Source organism: Salarias fasciatus, chromosome 11 (genome assembly GCF_902148845.1).
Source record: "Salarias fasciatus chromosome 11, fSalaFa1.1, whole genome shotgun sequence".
NCBI lineage: Eukaryota > Metazoa > Chordata > Actinopteri > Blenniiformes > Blenniidae > Salarias > Salarias fasciatus.
In genome coordinates, this window is record NC_043755.1 from 2050197 (window position 1) to 2066721 (window position 16525).

Sequence of the window (16525 nt, forward strand, 5' to 3'; positions counted from 1 at the left end):
GACCTCAGAGTTTAAAGTGGTGCCATGTACAATACGCAGTGCCTTCAGACACTGACATTTTAGATTTGATACTGTAATGTAAATGTGTTGCATGAAGTATGAATAAATACAAAACTGTCTTTATGTGATTGATCGCTTTATCTTTTAACCAGAAAGTGCAATAACTGCACCCCGTCAGTGATTTTAATAAAAACTACATTTTGTTATTGAAGCCATGTTCAGTGCTTCACATAGCATGTAACTGTTTCAGCATTTTATTCAAGTCCGTTAAAAGTTAGATTACACCGTGTAAACAAGCGACTTCGAGTGTGTCAGTGTTTTCCTTTGATTTCTCCCACTGTTTGCTTTGCCAGACACTGTTTGTTTAATCTGGTTTCAGCTGAGAGTTTCGTGTTTCGTTCCTCGGTCGGACTGGGAGCACAGGCTGCTGAGCGGACTTTAGTTTGGCTCAGTGGAAGCAAAAAGTACCCGACGTGGAAAATGGTATCAAGCCGGCTGACAGCTTGGAATTTATTACTACAGATTTACTTGAGTTGTCATTTTTTATCTGCGGTCAAGGCTGATAGAATTCAGAGATAAGTAGAGATAAAAAGTATTTATGAATGAGTTTCAATATTCAAAATGTATTACTTTAGCAAGTATAAATTACTGAAAGAAAGTTTTGTTTTTTTGCACACAGCAGACCAGGCAAACAGTGAAGGAAAGTCTATGCAAACATTTTAATGACAACCGCTTACTTCTACACACAAACCTGATATCATCTTTTTTTTTTATGTTTATCTGCTGAATTTAATTTTCCTCCAGGATCAATAAAATGCCTGCCCATACCTCTGCTGCAAACACTTCAGACCCTGCTGAAAAACTATGCCATAACTGTATTGAGGACAAACAGAACACGGACTCTTCCTGGTATTTGCAGAGCTCCACTCTGCTCACAGCGTCCTTTATTAGGACAACAGGACAAAAGGTCTTTGTTTTAAAGAGAGTGGAACATGGCTTGTTCAGGGAAAGGATTCCCTCCTCGCTGATCTATGTGATTAGTTAAAGTCTGAGAAAATATATAATTTAACAAGCCTTATGTAGCTCTAAAGACACTCATGTAAGTCATATGTTATGGGTCAACATGATTGTAACAGTTACATATTACCACTGAAAAAACTAGAAATTCTTCAATATTTACGGATAAGTGACAAGTTTCTATATGATTTCCTGAATACTAGTTGAAACAGCTGGACAAATCTGGTGCTATAGTGGTTACAAAATGCAAATATCAGATGAAAATACTATTGAAAAGCTGTGATTTTAGCTTTCGCACCCACAACAGGACATATTGGGACTGGTATTATTAAAGGTGAATGAAACAAAAGGCATGTGATAAAAATGGACTCTGCCTTTTTAAGTCCCCGTGTTTCAGACGCAGCCAGGCGATTAACTTTGTGTGACGAATGAAATGCGACTGCTTTTGTATTTGGAGCCTTTCGCACTGGCCATGTGAGAGTGCAGCGAGCTGGTAGTTATTATGAATGAAGGCTGTCTGTCACCGTTTTAACAAGTCTTTGGCCTAATCATAGCAATTCTCACCTGGACTTTGAGCATGATATAAAATATTCAAAAAAGTAAATTATATAGACGGTAGTATTTAAACAGGATCATCCACAGCTGATTTGCTGTAAACCAAGATGAGCCATGAATGTTTCTGTGAAACTATGTCCTCAGTCGGTGGATTCTTTAACTGTCTTAAAGTACAAGAAATGCTCTCTCTGTAGAACAAAATGTTACACCGACAATTTTCCCACACTTTTAGAATTCAAAGTATCTTCCTGGACTTCCAGGGATGTTTCACGTTAAGCACAGAGTGAGATAATGTAGCGTACTTGGTGCATATTGTAGAAGACTGGCAGCAGCAGCGAGAAATATCTTCCATATCGTGTTCTCTATAAGAATGATGGTCAAGGTGAAACCCTGAGGCGAAGCCCCGCTAAGTTGTTCAATCTGCTCTGGTGATCTGGTGGGTTTAGGAAAATGTTGTCAAAACATTATTTCTATAAGGGGAACAAAATGCTGAATTTGCAGCTATTATCAAAGCTGCATGAAAGGAGCAGCTTCAGTCTGCTGCTTTTATTCTTATTAAAAAGATGCATCAGCTGACTTAATGCTGACTGACATGTTCCAGTGATACCCTTCTTTTCCAGGTGACACTACTGAAATGTAATTTTCACTGAAAGCTACAGTCCTCCGGCAGCAGTGGAAAACATACAGCCTGTGGACCAAAATAATAATATTTATCATTAAAAAAAACCCTCAAAAATATCATTGATTTTTCAACCTTATGTTTGTAATTTATTCACTGGGGATTGCAGTGTAGCAGACAACTCAGTCATGTTTTGCAAGAAGATAATTCACTCTGTGTGAACATTTTTTGTCCAAAAATATGTGTTCAGTGGCTTTTATGCTCCGATTTTATCAGTCTGACCTACAAGAGATAAAATTCAGCCATTGAGCTAAAATAGGTTTGAGCCCCCTGCCATGAAGAATAACTGGTACAGCCAATGGCATTGTAAGCTCACAACAACATGCTGGGAATTATTTCCATGACGTTGATATACTTTAATAATAATAACCCATTTGTTTTCTAGCTAATTGGGACTGACGTGTGCCTAAAGGCCGATCACAGCTGACAATGTGTGAAGGCAGGATCCAGCATGGAAAGGCCACCGATCCATCACTGGTCCTAAATTTCACCAAGCGAGTAAAAAATAGGATCCCGGCTCGACATCGACTGAACGGACGTTTTCTTCAAACTGTGCTTGCTGTGGTTATGTAGTTATCACTGTCATTTCATAGTCACACCACCTGGGATAAGATCTGAAAAAAGGGTCTGGATGCGTGAAGTTAATGTGCTTGTTAAATTAACTGGCAACTCTGAGTTTACTGTTGGAGTCTCAGTGGGTTCAAAAGAGAAAGACACCATCTCCTGAGGGCCTGAGATACACTTTCAGTCCAGTGGGTGGCGCCATTGTATCGACAGTGGGATAGTTTTAATTCTGATTCTGATTTATTTATTTGTCAGTCGGTTCCGGTGAGTTTTTGCTAAACAACTACTTTTTGAAAATTGAAATCCAGCATAATCTAATTTAAAACTCAATCAAATCATCTCATATAACAATAACACAAACAAAAACCTTCTTAAACTTCTAAACGCCTCATAATGTCATCAAACAGGGGATGACCAAGGTCACCTTATATTTCAGTGGAGGCAGATTTATTTATTTTTTTGCACTTAAAAGATATAAAAGCATCGGTGTTGCTGGGATAACTGAGGAATATTTTTAGCTCTCTTAAAACTCCTCTAAACCAATTGCATCACCTTGATATATGTGCAGATATTTATGTAACCCCTCTTTTATAGGTTTGCGTGTTCCAAGTCCAAACAGTTTGACTGTGATTTCTGCAGCCAGCAGCTGAGAGCGCCGTCCACAAATCACCGTTATGAACAGAAGCATTCCTCTGTCCTCCAGGGTATATAAGGCTTCATTTGGTTTGCCTCCATGATATATGTTGAGGGCAAGAAGTCATTTAGCTTTCAATTTATTAGCCTGGTGATTTATGCAGGCTTGCAAAGGTAGTGGTGGTGGTGTCTCCTCGGCCTCCCCCTCCGTAGACCCCCACCTCCTCCACCTCCTCCACCTCCTCCACCGCGCTCTGATTGGACTCTTAATAATTTGGTAATAGATGATGTGAAAGAGGAGAAACTTCAGCAATTAGAAAAAGTCCGACAAAACAGGGTTTACAGTTTCTTTGGCTGCTACTTCATCTATCACCGGCGGCTTAGCCACTCAGAGAAGGATTAAACACTGAGGCCGCAGCAACCTGCTCCATAGTCTGGGAAAAGTAACTCCTACCACAACAGTCTACTAATAACAAGACCCTGGTTTGACACTAAACTGTATCCACTTGATTTAGTGGCACACACTAATTTCCCTTCCTTTAAAACTTTTGGATCACTTCATGAGTGAGACACACACCGACGCAGAATAAACCTAAAAAACAAAGTCTGTAAAAATAGAGGGAGCGATCCACATGTTTGAGGCTGCTCTCTGGTTGTTTGTCATCTTGTCAGCGAAGCCCCATCACGAGAGCTCAGGGACAGTTTCATAAAAGCTGAACTGGCTCGTAGTTCCCAGTTTGAGCAGAAAGTGTTTGTGGTGTGCGTTACAAGGTGTCGATTGTTGCCCAGAGATCAATGCCTTTCTTCTGACTAACAGCCTGCTTGGAGCCGCTTCCCATGACCACCGCTGGGAAGGAGGAAGCTCTGTTACCAAATGACTCAGAGGGGAAAAAAAACAACCTGAAGTGTTTGGCAGCGCTCAGAGCAGCTTTGTGAGTAATCACCATCCACAGCCTTGGACACCTCACTTTGCTCTCACTCTCACTTTTTCCATCAACCGGCTTTACAGGATTTGACTTTCGTCATGGCAGAACATCGCGATAAAGATTAAGGGAAATTAGAAGACACAAATAAAGCCCAGTATTTTCTCTAAACATCCGCATCTGCATCTCAGACCACAACAAAGCCCTTGTTCGACTGAGATTACCTCGACTGCAGTGGAATGATGGCAGAGTGTTTCTGCAGCTTCCCCCCGCTGTTAGTAGACATGTTTATTTTTGTTGATGTGATCACATCCTATCTCGCGGTAAAGGAGTTTTGTCAGGTGTACCTTGACGGTGTGGAGGAGGTGCAAAGACCGGGTCTGCTGACAGGACTGATGTACCAACCGTGACACTCCCAGTTCGTCAATAAGCTGAAAACCAGATGGAGGACGGCTGGAAGTGAGACATGGGAATGTGTAGGACTGCAGCACGACGCTGTGAAAATGAGCATTTCACTCTTCTCTTTTTCCTTTCCTGAAATGGGCACCCCTGTATGTATTACTCTAGATATCTGGTACCATGGCTCTCTGTGAAAGCAACACCACAATAATGTAAAATATTACAATAAGATTAACATCTTCAGTTTGGAGCGCACATGCATGTAGATCCGTATTTTATATTTATAGCTGGGCTGAGGATGAACACATTAACATTATATTTTAGTCAGAATTTAACTCACTGATGGACTCGGTGTTTCATCCATGTGAGGTGGATCTATCATAAGAAGATGCCTCGCCTGAAGATGAGGCATTCGCATATTTGAAATGAAAAATACCTCATCGCAAGATTAAAGAGTTTTTTTTAATCTGATTTTGTTAGTGAATCTACTATTTCACTGTCAGGTTAGATATAGTTGATGGAAGGAAAGTTTAATGCAGACAACCAGTTTATTTTATCATCAGGCCAGTTCTGTAAATAACCAGATTACTTCCAGATTCACGAAGTGGTTGAGAAAGCAGATTTTCATATTAATACTAATGCATTTTATTTGTAGAGCCCTGCTTTACATTTAGAACCTCAAAGTGTGAAAATTTGCAAATAAATAAGAATGAAAACAGCAATAAAAACTGCACGAAAATGAGCTGAGAAATTCAACAGTGAAGAAAAGCAGTTTGGTATTATTAAAGATTTGCCAGATCTTAACTACATTCTGTATCGATATGGACCCACACACAAATTCTTGATGAATGTACCACCGTTTAAAAGGGAAATGATCAAGCTGATTTCAGGTTTATGGCCAGGAAGCATTGTTACAACAAAGATATAATCTGTCAAACACAAATTTCCCTACTCCTTGTCCATAGTTCAGTCTCTTTACTGGAGGTCTTGTACGATTCAAAAGTTCAGTGCCGTCGTTCCCAAAAGGTTAGCTGAGCCTCTCAGAAGGTAAATCTAATCTGTGCATAAACCTCAGCAGTCATTGGATAATTAATGGAGTAAGAAAGAAGAAAAAAAAACTGAACTCTTAAACGTCTTTTTCTTCAGTCTGACATTTGAATTTGAGAAGATCAGAAGCGGATCACATTTATTTGTGGAGGCCCCTCACTCTCCTGCATTTATAGGGTTTCATGCATTAAAGCAACACTAAGGAACTTTCAGTTTCCGTTGATTTTGGCGGCGCCAGTGGACAAAAGCGGTAGTGTTTTGCCTGAACAAATACTACAGTTCCCATGAGGACTAGTGCTTGGCGTCATAAAATGCTGCTCCGGTTGGCGCGCTGTAGGACTGAACTCGCCTGCATTTGTTTCCAGTGGCTGTGTGAAGGACGGATAGCGACGAGGTAATGGATCTAATGGTGGCTAAACGATGTTATATCATAATGTGACGCATGCCGTGTGCAGGGTTCCTACCACCCTCCTCACAGTTTCTTAGTCCAAGTGAAAGCAATACTGACGCCCTCAGCCCGTGACAGAGGGATCATTCAACTCGTTGTAAGTCGATGTATCATCACAAAAGATATTAAAATGTTTTATTAAGGTTGAAAAGTTCCTTAGTGTCGCTTTAAGATAATCTTTTCTGAAATATGATCGCTGACAGGTTAACTGTGATCTGTAATGTTGCTGGTATCAGAAGCATGAAAAGTTAAATATTTCCCTCCGGTATCTGGTGGACCAACACATATCCACATAATGTCTTATAAGAAAGCTCTTCTGTACCAAACTCAGTTCCACCGTAAAAAAAAAACTGCTGCTCACTCCTGCATTATAAACACATTCCTTTTCCCCACTATTACTTTAAGAATTTCCAGCAGCTGCTGGGAACGGCCATAAGCTGCAGGTGTCTACACATCACAAGTACGTAATGTCTTTGCCAGACTCCCTCCATATCTGAATAAAGCCGAGACATTTCACCCTCGCTCTGCAGTGACGCGTTTTGTCGGTCTTGTAGCGATGACTGACAACTTCTTTAAAAAACCTCTCCCTCTTCCAAGAGGAAATACTGGAGAGTCAGCTGATAGCTCCACATCTTGAGAAGAGCTGGGTGGCCGTGACGACACCGTTTCCACACCGATGAGCTAAAGCAAACAGCATCCTGCGAGTAAAAACAAACAAATAACCCAACCTACAGTCGGCCGTTGTAACGGAGGGGCCAATAAATCTGGAGAGGAAGAGAGAGGAAGAGCGTCTTCTTGGCTAATTTCTGTCAACCTGGGGGGAGAACAAGCGGGGCCGAAGGGTTCCTGTTCCAAAGACAACAGAGCTGGAGAGGTAGCCTATTGTGTCCTGACAGATTGGTCTGAGTGAAGGAGGAGGAGGAGGAGGAGGAGGAGGAGGAGGAGGAGGAGGAGGAGGAGGAGGAGGAGGTCGCCTCTAACTGACACACTGGGAGGTGCAGAGGTGAGCGGAGATCTGGGGGAGATGGGAGCACAGCTGTGGTTCAGAGGAGAAGCAGCGTCGGTATGAGCTCACATAATTTAGGATCCACAGAACCGAACTTTCTGTCATATGGACAGACAGACGTATAGACAGATTCAAAGGCGATCCATCTATCTATCTATCCATGTATCTATATCTTCTTTATAAGAAGCCAGCATGAGCGTTCTCACTCCTCCTCTGTTGTTCTTGGCAGCGGATGGAAGACCCTCCTCTTGTCTCCTCGGGCCTGATGGCTCCCCAGGTACCCCGCCCCGCCCCCACGCCTCTGCCCATCATCCCTCCGTTCACTATTCATCCTCCGGTGCAGCTGGAGCACTCTGGTTGACCCCCTCTCTGCTCATAGGGCCCTTATTGAGAGGGGTTACGGTGGGAGTCCTCGCAGCACGTGTTCTTTGAAGGAGGAACCTCGCCGGACTACCGACACGACGCTCAGCACCGACAGAAGTCCGTGTGACATTACGTGCTGCGTTGCTTTCCAGTGTGTTGGTGTTCTGCTTTGTTTTTTTTCCACCTGGCCTCATGCCACAGATAAAGCAAAAGACGCTGCTGCTACATTTCCAAACCCTCACTGCTCTGTTATTATTTCATACTGAAAGCATGACTGGTGACATTCCAGCCCAGGGTAGCTTCTGCCAAGCCCGCCATGCTTAATATCAATAAGAGAAGGACCGGCTCCAGGGAAGATGACAGCAACGTTTCAGGCTTATTTATTTTTTTCTGTCGTCATGGTTGTTACACAGCATGCACTGTTCAATGCACTCCTGAATGTGGATGTGTGATTTTGAACATATTCAAACCACTTAAAAAAAAAAAAAAAAACCCTTATTTCGCTCTCCTCTGCTCTGTGTTGACTCATATTTCTTGAACACATGATGTTCAGATGTCTACATTAGAAAATAACAGTCACCATTAAAGGGTGGACTGGAAGAATTTCACTTTGCTTGCTTGCAATTTACATCTAAATTTGACTTTCTTGAGTTTTTTAACTTTATTTTCAATTTCACTGGGACTTTTTGTCACTATAAAATGGATCCAATAAAATCTGTTGACAGCACCGGTCTGTGTATTATCAGGAGTAACTGGATCATTGTTCCTGGAAGGATTTGCTGCTGTCGTGTTTCACGCATGTTATTTTTCAATGTCATGAGCGCACCAGCAGAATTCCATTGTATCAACGTGGCGACATAACTCACTGATACTTCAAGCAGTAAACCAAAAAAACGCCAAAAGCATCTGTCTGCATGGCTATTTATGTTGTTTTTTTTTTTGAGTGTGTGTGCGTGTATGTGTGTGTTAAATAAACTAACTAGCTATCAGTCTAACTATTGGTGAGTTCAGTAGTAAAAGGTTTTAAAAGGCCAAAATCCCACAAACACCTGAACACGTGCACACTGGAAGGCTTCCACTGGGAAAATGGGAGGCGACAGAGAGCCGTTTGCATGCACGCCCTGTGCGTGTGTTTATTCTCAGGACACTTCAGTTTCCCTCCACAGTCAAAAACATGCATTTGAGGCGAATCCGTTGCTGTGAACTAATAAAAAGTGTGAAAGTAAGTGTTGTATGAAAGCAACATCAGACTCATGGCTGCTATCTTAGACTAAATCTCTGCTGTGCCTATATTTATTTCAGCAGTTCTCCCACTGGTGTGATATTTCTTATTTGTACAAATAGTTCCCACAGAATTCAGTGAAGTTTGGGGCTTTCATAGAGTTGGGAACATGTGAAGTTCCAAGGTGGGAAAGAAGCATTTTCCAGTTGGGAGTCTTCACATGAAACAAAAAAAACAAAAAAAAGTGATCCTAATTATAATCTGTAGATAAAAAAATAACACTTTTATAACTTGGATGAAATAATGCTAGGATTTATATGAAAACACTCCTGTTTCAGTAGCTAGTGAGGTACTTTGTCTAGTTTTCTGTGGTTTGTTTATTACAGAGTCCATCATGAAAAAATGTTATTTGCAATGTAGATGCTGTTGTATTAACAGACATTACATTAACTATTAAAAGCTTTAAGGAAATTCCAACTTTCGAAAGGGGAAGTTGCCAGCTAGAAAGCATTCTAATATATTTTTCCTCACCAGGAACTGGGAACGTTCCCCTTTCCCAGGTACTCATGAAAGCAACATTAGCCAGGATAGGAAGATGCTTTCAGACCTTCCCATCGCAAAGTTCAAATTATATTTTCAATTCTGATGAATAGTATCACCACAGATTACATAAACTGACTGACTGATGGAGTACACATGTGACATATTTCTCTGTATTATGATTCATTGAACAAAATGTGAAAGCAAAACCTCCCAACATGTAGGCAACCTGAACAACAAACTCATAAACACGACTTCACCTTAATTTCCAGCGTTGTTGCTCATGTTGCTGAGGTTTACATTATGCCCTGAAATGTTTCCACACTCCCATCAGTGTAATGGGCTCGCTTATTTACAATAAAATGCTGACCTGTGGACTGTAGGTGAAATGCTGCCAAATCTACAAACAAATAAATGAACCTCAGTCCGTGATTTAGGAACTGGAACTTTTCTTGGACAGCATAATAAAAACCCAATTATAGCATTGCTGTTGTTTAAGAGAACAATCCAGTTCTTAATGGATGCATGTCTGTTCATACAGTAATTTTAACACCGAGTGTCTCCAGCATGTCGAGCAGCACTGTTAAAGAAAACTCTATAGTCTTCATTAACATGTCTATTTAAATATTAAACTCCTCTAATAGGAGAGAGTGTTGCTGCAGTATTGAAATACTAGTTGTCAACAGTTTTTAAAGATTCAACATTCATTTTTACCAGTGTAACTTATGAATTAGTCCACTTTGGAAGATAATAAATACATCATTTTATTGGAGGCATGTCAGTGTTTTCTACAGTAACCCCAGAAGCACTGAAAGTGTATCTTTAATCGTTGCACTATTAAATTCAGACATTTTTACCAGGATTAATGTACGAATCAAGTAACATGTACTCAGACTTTACAAGCCGTGGCAGCACCTGCTGACCTCCTACTGTCCAGTGAGAAATATGGCAAAGCTACTGTAGCTGTGTGAACAGATATTTTCACTGCATGGGTCAGTGCATTGCTGCTGCTGCTGCTGGGAAAAAAAAAAAACTGTGTGTGGTCCATCGAGTGGCAAAATCCTTCACAGGCAGCAGGAGGCATGGCTCACTGGTACTGAGCTGTAGTCTGAGGTGTGGCAAGGACACAAAAATATGAGATTAATTTCACTTTCTGCTTTACATATATATATAAAAAAAAGTTTTACTATATGGACTGACATCAGAAATCACTGAAATCCTAAACTCTTATTTTCTTTGAGCTCAGAGTATATACTGTGTGTGTGTGTGAGTACAGATTATACTGCTGGGATGCCAGTTCTTCCCTCAGACCCCACATCACCCCGAACTTCCAAGCTGTGAAAACATAGTCAGCGTTTGTTGGTTCTTAGTGGCTAATAAGGTGTCATTGTGCAGTTGAGCCGTCTGACGTCCCACAAAGTCAGCAGGATCACATGAACATCTATTACACTCACACGTGTGCACAAAAACACCTCTTTGTGCTACACGTCATCCTTTTATTGCATGATAATGAGTCATTACGAGATAAAACTGCATTAATGGGGTCAGCTTTGCTGAAACGTCTCCTACTGGGTTAAATTAGACTCTCCTGCAGAAATACCAACTTGAGCCCCGATTAGAACCTGCGACTTCAAAGTGTTGGCCTTTCAAAGGCTTTCTTTTACAGCTAACTTTGGGAGTCCTGGCTCCTATGTGTCCAGACAGCTTATAAAGGGCTGTTTTCATCATCACCTCCCAATTCAACACCCGAAATCGTCTCTCACCACCACGGGGACCCCTGCTATCAGAGAGAAGCCCTGATACAATGTCTGGATTTCTCTCCAGAATGGGACAAACTGAGCCTATTGCTGAGGAAAAATGCTGTCATCCTCCTCTGCTGCTTGACCTTGTTAGTGCCGAGGCTTGATTAGAGGCTATCTGGAGCTGCTCTTTGATGAACGCACCTCTGTCTTTTCTCATCCCCTGCAGCCGATCCATCTTGGCGAGCTGGCACTGGACTCGCTGCGGTTGAACTCTAATGGAGTGAACATGAATATCACTGTCAATTGTGGGAGAAGTGTACATGTGCAGGACTGTGGTTTGTTATTTCAATAGATATGAGAAGGCCGATAGAGAAACACTGCCTTCCTCGGCCCGAGCAGAGAAAATAGACAGGTCTCGGAGGATCTGGCTCTGACTCGGTGCTTAGTGAGAGCCTGAGTTGTGTCTGCCTTGATGTGACCTCGGGGAGGGTTTAGTTAATGACGCTCTGGGGTCACTCATGACTGGTGTGTCAAGTTGCACGAGTCGGTTATATACATTTGACTTTATCATAACACCCACTCACTGCTCATTGATAAGCACAAAGACTTTCCCCTTCCGTTATTTGCCTCCACTTAAGGGTGAGAAGAACCTGCGTCGAACCACTCCGAGAAACAGCCAGCGCCGTTTTTTTCTCCTTTTATAATCGTCATCCACTGAAAGTCTGCAAGTGACTGATGCAGGTTTTTCTCTTTATTAAAGATCAACAGTGGAGGAGCTGTCCTCTGGTGACATCATATTGTCGAGGAGCAGCTGTGTTTTCTCAGAGTTACTTCAGCAGCAAAGAGCTGAACTCCACACAGAAACCTGCCAAGAAATGTAAATGTAGAGCGAGTGTCCATGCGAGTTCACTGCCTTGTTGCCTTTTAAAATGAGGACTGGATGGTGCTCTGTTGACCTACGAGTGTAATGGGTCGGAATATGCAATCACAACATCCCTGGCACAAGTGGGGCTGTAGAGAAGGAAGGAAGGAAGGAAGGAATGATTGTATTTAAGTCTTTATGGCATTCATTTGCACTTTTTCTAGAAAACTGAATTTTGTTTACAATTTCATGAGAATGCAGAGCTGAAAAACTTATTTTAAAATCTCTTGATGATTAATTCTGTGTTTACAGTAAAGCCTTTCCAAATTGTGCTGCTGCTGTTGCTGAAGTTGCCATCAGACTCCTGAACAAACAGGAGACACACACTCCCTCACTAAAATAACACAACAGGCACTGGACTGACTACACACTACTCATGCTACTTCCAATAAGTCCTAATCTGCCATTTGCATGGAGGCGTTTTTCAATATACTTTGCGCAGATTTTGGTTTTCAACCTATCTTGCAATAATTTCGTTGTTCATGGGACACCTGTGTGTGACGCGCATATGACAATAAGCTTGAACTGAACGAAACTGAATACTCAAGTAATGAATTCAAATAATCTAGACAAGCACAAAGACTTACATCTGCTGACAGATAAAGCTGAACAGGTTCAGAGGCGAGAGGATTTTCACTGATGAGGTGAGACAGGTAGGGAGTGGAGCAGAGATCAGCACCATGGACAGCTCCGTCAGACAGGTACGCTCACCTGCTTTCACTCAAGATTTTCTTTCAAGTTATCTACTCTTTGTATGTTCAAGCTTCAAATTAAGAGAAAACTTTAATGAATTTACATTCATTTAAAGACAACAGAACCTCATCAATGTGTCTTTGGCTAAAATATGAAATTTCTAATTTCAGAAGAAAAAGTCCTACTCAGAAAACCCAGCGTTTCCCCTGGAACAATACTCCACTCTCTTTCCTCCATAAAGATGTAAATGGATGTTCGTTGGTGTTGTGACCTCTGACCCCGGCTGCCCCCCCGTTTCCTGAACCAGATGCGGCTCCTGTGGACCACGGTCTCCTCAACCTAAACAAAGTAATCCTCCACTAAACAAGATGGATATTGTATCACCCACCCAGTAAATACCACACAGCCAAACACGTAGAGCTGCCCTGCTCTCATTCCTGACTTCCTTTATTGTTTCGTGGAAGAACAAACAGTTCTAGACTTTGTTTTTGCCTCAGGTTTGCAAGTATTTTGTGGTATATTCCAAAAAATAAAATGTGCCCTCTTGTGGGGGGTATGATTAATTCAGTTATCAGTCCTACAGAAAAAGAAAAAAAAAATCAGACTTGCTGTCTATAAAGTGTGATTGAATCATAAATTGGTTTTATATAAGAAATCATAGGAAAGACTTGGCTTAGGATGAAAACATAAATCTAAAAACCAAGTTTTCACTCAGTCGTCACTCTTCATTTTATTTTCACACTTTCTGCTCCAAAAAAGTATTTAAAGTCATCCATCAGAACCTAAAATATCCTTTGAACTGGATATCTTTCTGATAAAATCTGGGAAGTGTGTTAAAAAAACAAAACATAGTTTGAGGGAATTAAAAATGGACAACCTACAAAGCAAATAAATAAGAAAAAATCCAAGCAAGAACTATGCTGCAGCAGGCTCGTCCATCCATCTTCAATAGCGAAGGCAGGTGGAGGCAGAGGCCACCCTCAACAGGGGAAATATGATGAACACACATGTCTACAGCTACATCTACAGTCGTCAGTAAACCTCAAGCGCTTGTTTTTGGACTGCTGTACTCAGAAAACCTCTACACAGGGAGAACATGCAAACTGCAGGCTGAGATCAGATTTGAAGTCACATCCTTCTTGTTGCAAGGTAAAAGTGTGAAACCCAACATTCCTGTGTGGCCTCGGGTTTGTCCAGGTTAAGTACATTCTGTTGCAACTGAAAAATGAAGTTGTAGGAAACATATAGCAGTATGGCTTTAAAGGAGTGACCGGTGAGCCGCTTTATTTGGATGAAAATTGAATTGAATGAGGGGATACAATAAGATGCAATGCTAGAGATCTGTTTAAAAAAAAAACTACAGAGCAACTGGATGAAAATAGAAAATCCTTGATATTTAAATGTAATTTTATTTAAAAAAAAATCTCCCCATAAGCCCAAATACTTTTCTTTTTGTTAACTCAATTTGCCAAAATCAAATTTTACCATGTAATGTAAAGAACGTTTTTCCTTCTTTACTTGAAATTGTAAAAAAAAAAAAATTTCTTCATTTAGACTAATAATATAATGTAATAAGACTCTTTGCAGAGTTTCTGATAGTACCCGGCGTCGCCCCGCCCCTTAATTTACGCAATTCGTCCTTTCGGCCAATCACGAGCCTCTCCAAAAAGTTTACGCCATGCAGCCTATAAGAAGAGCTTAAGTTTCTGCAGTAACAGAAAAGACTTGTCCTTCCAGGATCCCATCTATGGATTCCTCGGTGCCCTCGCAGCCAGACTGCTCTACAGGTGGACCCGCCGCTTGACTTCATGACAGGGAGATAGCTCGCGGACCCGTGCGCGCGCCGCCGTCTTCCAGGTGGGATGTCTGAGGAAACTTGCGGGGAAGAGTCGGGCAGCTCCCCCGTCTCTCCTGTGGACAGCCTGAGCAACAGCGAGGGGGAGCTGGACCGACAGCCGAAGAGATGTGGGAGGAAGAGGAGACCGAGCAGGAAGAGCGGGGAGGACTCGGATAGCCCGACCCCTGGGAAAAGAGGGAAGAAGTCCAGCAGCAGCAGCCCCCAGTCTTTCGAGGAGCTCCAGTCGCAGCGCGTCATGGCCAACGTCCGGGAGCGCCAGAGGACGCAGTCCCTCAACGAGGCGTTCGCGGCTCTGCGCAAGATCATCCCCACGCTGCCCTCGGACAAGCTCAGCAAGATACAGACGCTGAAACTCGCGGCCAGATACATCGACTTCCTCTGCCAGGTGCTGCAGAGCGACGAGCTGGACTCCAAAATGTCAAGCTGCAGTTATGTGGCGCACGAGAGGCTGAGCTACGCCTTCTCCGTGTGGAGGATGGAGGGCGCCTGGTCCATGTCAACATCTCACTAACATCTGGAGAAATTATGCCCACAATGGTACGCATGGCTTCACAGATAAAACTGCATGATATAAGCCTCAAAACCCCCTCTGTGGCTGTACGACAATCTACTGTAATTCACCACCCAGCTCCAACAGCACTGTTTTGTAACTTTTCCTGCAGGTTTTAGTGACATTTTAACATCCTGATCTAATCTACAGGTGACTGCTGAATCTACTTATCACATTCTGAAGGGACAAATCTGGAGTCCAATGCTGGATACATAGGATCACTAAGAAAACCGAGACAGCAGAGGCTGTGGGGATGGTTCTCAGAGGCCTGAAGGGCTGGATGGAGACCTGCAGCCGCGGGTCAGCTCTCTGCACCCCGCTCTCATCTGCTCTCACGTTGCTGACGACGAATGTGTAACATTTTTTTTTTTTGTTTTTCTTAAAACAATTTGGTTAATGCATGCATTTGGGCTTTTTCTATGAGGTCAAAGTGCATTCTGGATTTTGTATTTTTTTTTTTTTGGGTGTGAGACTGTCAACTGGTGGTGTAGCTCACATTACAGGCTGACTGTGTGGATCTAACCTGTGCAAAAAATATGTTCAGAATACATTTATTTATTTATTGGTGAAATACATTGAGGAATAGATCCTGTGTCTTAAATACAAATACATTCCTATTTTTATTATCGTTTTGTTTGTAAATGTTTGTATATTTTTTTGCATTAAAGAAAAAGACGATGAAAAAAAGTTGCCTTTGACTTTTATTTGTTACTGTCAAAAAAAAACTATTGAGAAGGTTTCGCTTGCCTTGGAAAGAAAAAAAAAAGAAATTTGTAGAGTACTTGAAAAAAGAGACTTTGTCACATGGCCCAAACCTTTTTTTTTTTTGCAAAGATCCAAAAACTTGATATAAAAGTGAGAAAAGTTTTTATGTTTCAGAAAATATAAATCAAGTGTGAAAACTAAAAAAAAATTTTTTTAAAAAGTTAATATCCTCTAACCATCTCTAGAGTTTCTGTTCCTGCGTTTGTTTGGTTGGATTAACGTGTGTGCCTGAGATTTAGCAATATAAGTAAATAAGTTGGAGAGGTCATGTCAGAAAAGCTGCAGCCTCCTTTCTGGAAGCGGCCGCAAACAAACTGCAGGGCATTGATACAGGAGATCAAATTAACCAAACCCTCTCCCATCGTGGAAAAAAATAAACCAAACCCGGTCGCTTTGCACTCACAGTAGCTCGTGTGATTTTGCACTGACCTAATGTCCGTGCACGTTTCCTCCTTGAAGAGGTATTCCCTGATTATTGTCACTAAATAAATCTTTCATACCGTTATCGCTCCGTGATTGATCTCGGTGATCTGGGAAAGTGTTTTCGCTGTCCAAATCAAAGTGTGTGCCCGTTTGAAGGTGTGTAATTGGCTTGGGAG

General features: G+C 41.7%; 1 protein-coding gene across 1 annotated transcript; it reads left to right on the top strand.

Moving 5' to 3' along the window:
• Positions 1 to 14478: 14478 nt before the first annotated feature.
• Positions 14479 to 15785, top strand: twist1b (twist family bHLH transcription factor 1b). The gene is made up of 2 exons (XM_030102862.1): positions 14479 to 15148; positions 15312 to 15785. The coding sequence occupies exon 1, from the start codon at positions 14616 to 14618 to the stop codon at positions 15120 to 15122; it is 507 nt and encodes a 168-aa protein (XP_029958722.1). The 5' UTR covers positions 14479 to 14615; the 3' UTR covers positions 15123 to 15148; positions 15312 to 15785.
• Positions 15786 to 16525: the final 740 nt, after the last annotated feature.